Consider the following 3,091-nt stretch of genomic DNA (forward strand, 5'->3'; position numbering starts at 1 on the left):
AGCTTTTAGGCCGTAGTGTCATGCTCCACAGGATGTCTCAAGAAGCGCGTCCGAAAATCCTGAAAACCAGGAAGTTCCGACGTTTGCGCGCTACTTTCCGCATTACTTTATTTTTTTTTTGCGACACATATCGTATGGCAACTAAATGCATTCAATACGCCAGTTATTATAGAAATCAAGATCGTTTATCTTTTAATTAGAGGAGACAAGCGGTAGAGTAAAACAGTAGAATCGATGTTATTCCTGCGAAGAGCCCGTTACAACTTTGAAATGTTTAAAAAGCGGCCGTTCGTAATTTTTTGTGGTGTAATGACATCTCACCAGTTTCACCGAATAAACTGAAACCGAAACGCTGAAGAGCGTTAAAGCCATACTTCTCCAAAAAATCCGCTATCAGAGCGCGTCGTTGTATCAACCATCAATCCACTCGGATTCGTGGGTGTACGGGCAGCGCATGCCATGATAATACTCTAGGCGCACGTACGTTAAAGAATGCAGAACTAATACCCCTACACCCGTTGTAGAAAACAGTGTCGTCATTTTGGTAGTCCTTTAGGGTACGGCATTTGCGCTATTAGGAGCATCGGATTCGGCTTCACCCATGAACTTTGTCGAATTTAAAGGTTACCACAGGCCACCTTTTGGAGATCCCAAAGACGCGATGAGTTCTTTGACGGAAGGACTTCAGTTCTCCCATCTAACCTAACCGTCTATCGCCTCTAATTAGAAAGAGAATAATATTAATTTCTATAATGAATGCTGTCATTATGTCTATAGAAAATTTAACATTTCTGCCGCCACAGCAAAAGTAAACACGGAGGCAGCGGGCAAATAGCGCATTTCCCTTATTTTTTTAAAAAGATTTTCAGGCACATGTTTTTGAAGCACTCCGTATATCTTACGCATTGCCACTCGCGTGTATACGGAACACGCGAGTGACAATGTGTGCAGGTAAATCACGTATTCTTTCGACATACTATACATTCGATAAACCACGTGCGCGCTGACCATCGTAATACTCGCTTTCAGTGCACGCCTATAAATGCGAATATGTCGGCTAAGATAACATCTCGCAAAGCAGAATTGCCCTTATAGGATTGTCGCTTACCTTATGTTTCTTGGGCTGTTTTAATGTGCCATGCAACCATTTAAACGTAATATTGCATTCATGAAACGATGAAGGCACCTTCTAGAAAATAGTTTTGTTCACCGAGTTAAAAGATTATTACAAGCAGTGCATTTGAAACCCTTCAAACGTGCGTTCCGTCAACGCAGAGAAGGTGCAATTGTAAAATACCTCAAAACCGTACGCAATGCATGACTCCAGGGCATTTAGAGGTCACTTTTGGAACGCTCTAGGCTTTTTCGTTCTTTTTCTTGTTTTAGAGTTATACTCCTGCTACCTTCAGATAAAAGAGGTACTACTTGGCACAACGCTAAAAGCAATTTGGAAATCTCGAGTTTCCGCAAGAAGTCAGTGAAACGAAATACACTCAGTAACTATTACAATGCCTATTGCACGACAAAATTACATCTTCACTTATATGTGGAACATCGTAATACCGTGGAAGATTTTCTAAAGACACATGCCTTAAAAATATGCTGCCATTTGTGTCGCGTTCCTCTTAGGAGTGTTGCGTCGTACGGTGCGACTTGAGGAGATAAGGGAAATTTTATAGGCTTAATTTTTCATATATAATTTTTGTTTCCCGAGATGCTGCTACCTCACATGTAGGTTTGACTTTTGTTCAGGGCGAACCGCAGCGCGACATAATAGAATAGGTGCGCGTTGCCATTGAACGTCCGGCGGCCTGTTATCAGGTAAGTAGGTGTGCAACTGCGACGCGTATCTGTCTAATGAAGGTCCTGCGGTCATCGAGCGCTTATCGCAACTGAGGTCATCCGCTTTGTCTTATTGAGAAACTGTGATCCAAGGGAACACGAACGAATCGGTGATCGCGAGCCGTATAAAAGGAATGCCTCAACGCCGATGCACCGTTGAGGCCTCCGGTTCGAGCGCGCGTCACGATGTCTAGCAGCTGGCTTTTCACCGTCGCCGTAGGCGTCACGCTGGTGTCGTCCGCACTGGCTCAGTGCGTCACGTACGGCTACTGCGGCAGAGACGAGGACTCCGACAAGCCGCTGCCCTGCGCCGTTAAGCGTAACCCTGCCCCACTCGAGAGTAGCTTTCTTGAGGACGCGTGCCCCGCCCTGGTCGACGGCAAGGCGGCATATGCCTGCTGCGACGCTGAGCAGGCGGCTGTGTTCAAGTCCGAGTACAAGACCCTCATCAGCCTCGGCGTGCGCAAGGACAGCAAGTGCTTCAAGAACTTCCAGAACCTCGTCTGCCAGGCGTTCTGCTCGCCCAAGCAGTCCGAATTCGTCGCCGTCAACGGCACCAGCGGCAGCGGTGAGAAACTGTCAGCCACGGAGTCGGTCTACGCGGTGCACAAGAGTTTCGCCCAGCGAGTCTATGACGCCTGCAAGGACGTGCGCACCCACATCTTCGGCATCAAGCTGATGAAGTACATGTGCGGTAAGCACGCCGACGGCAAGTGCTCGGCCCAGCGCTTCCTGGACTTCGTGGGCGCCGTCTACTCCGAGGGCGGCTACTCGCCGCTCAAGATCCGCCACGTCCTCACCGACAGCCCGATCACGGTGGACGGCCAGACGCTGGAACCCTTCAACCCTAAGATCCTGTGATATCGTATAAGTCTGGAACTGGAAAGCGAGTACAACTGTTCTTACAGTAAAATAAAGACTAAGAACAAGTGACAGTGCACATCTTTTTCGTTTCACTTTATAAATTTTTAAGGCTCGCGAAGCATAACAAAGAAGATGAGCCTAGAACTACAGAATGAGCTGTAATTGTGAGAGATTCATGAACAAGGATTGTTGCTGGCAACATTCCCTTGTCAACCGTTTCTCATCGCTTCAATCCCCGCATACCCGTGAACTTTTTTTTTCTTACGCTGCAATTATGCTATTTGACATGGTGGCCTGCAGAACATTATCTGAAATTGCATTGAATGTTAGTCCACAACCAACTCAGACGGGTAATGTGGTTCCATTTAGATACGCAGGTGGTTCC

The 3,091-nt window shown here is 46.9% G+C and overlaps 1 protein-coding gene across 1 annotated transcript; it reads left to right on the forward strand.

Moving 5' to 3' along the window:
* Positions 1–2,024: 2,024 nt before the first annotated feature.
* On the forward strand, positions 2,025–2,754 carry LOC119373669 (NPC intracellular cholesterol transporter 1). The gene has a single exon (XM_037643731.2). The coding sequence runs from the start codon at positions 2,029–2,031 to the stop codon at positions 2,701–2,703; it is 675 nt and encodes a 224-aa protein (XP_037499659.1). The 5' UTR covers positions 2,025–2,028; the 3' UTR covers positions 2,704–2,754.
* The last annotated feature ends 337 nt before the right edge of the window (positions 2,755–3,091 follow it).

The sequence above is a fragment of the Rhipicephalus sanguineus genome, chromosome 11 (assembly GCF_013339695.2).
Source record: "Rhipicephalus sanguineus isolate Rsan-2018 chromosome 11, BIME_Rsan_1.4, whole genome shotgun sequence".
Classification (NCBI taxonomy): domain Eukaryota; kingdom Metazoa; phylum Arthropoda; class Arachnida; order Ixodida; family Ixodidae; genus Rhipicephalus; species Rhipicephalus sanguineus.

Coding starts and splice junctions, on each gene's coding strand:
- LOC119373669 (XM_037643731.2), top strand. CDS start 2,029: ATGTCTAGCAGCTGGCTTTTCACCGTCGCCGTAGGCGTCACGCTGGTG.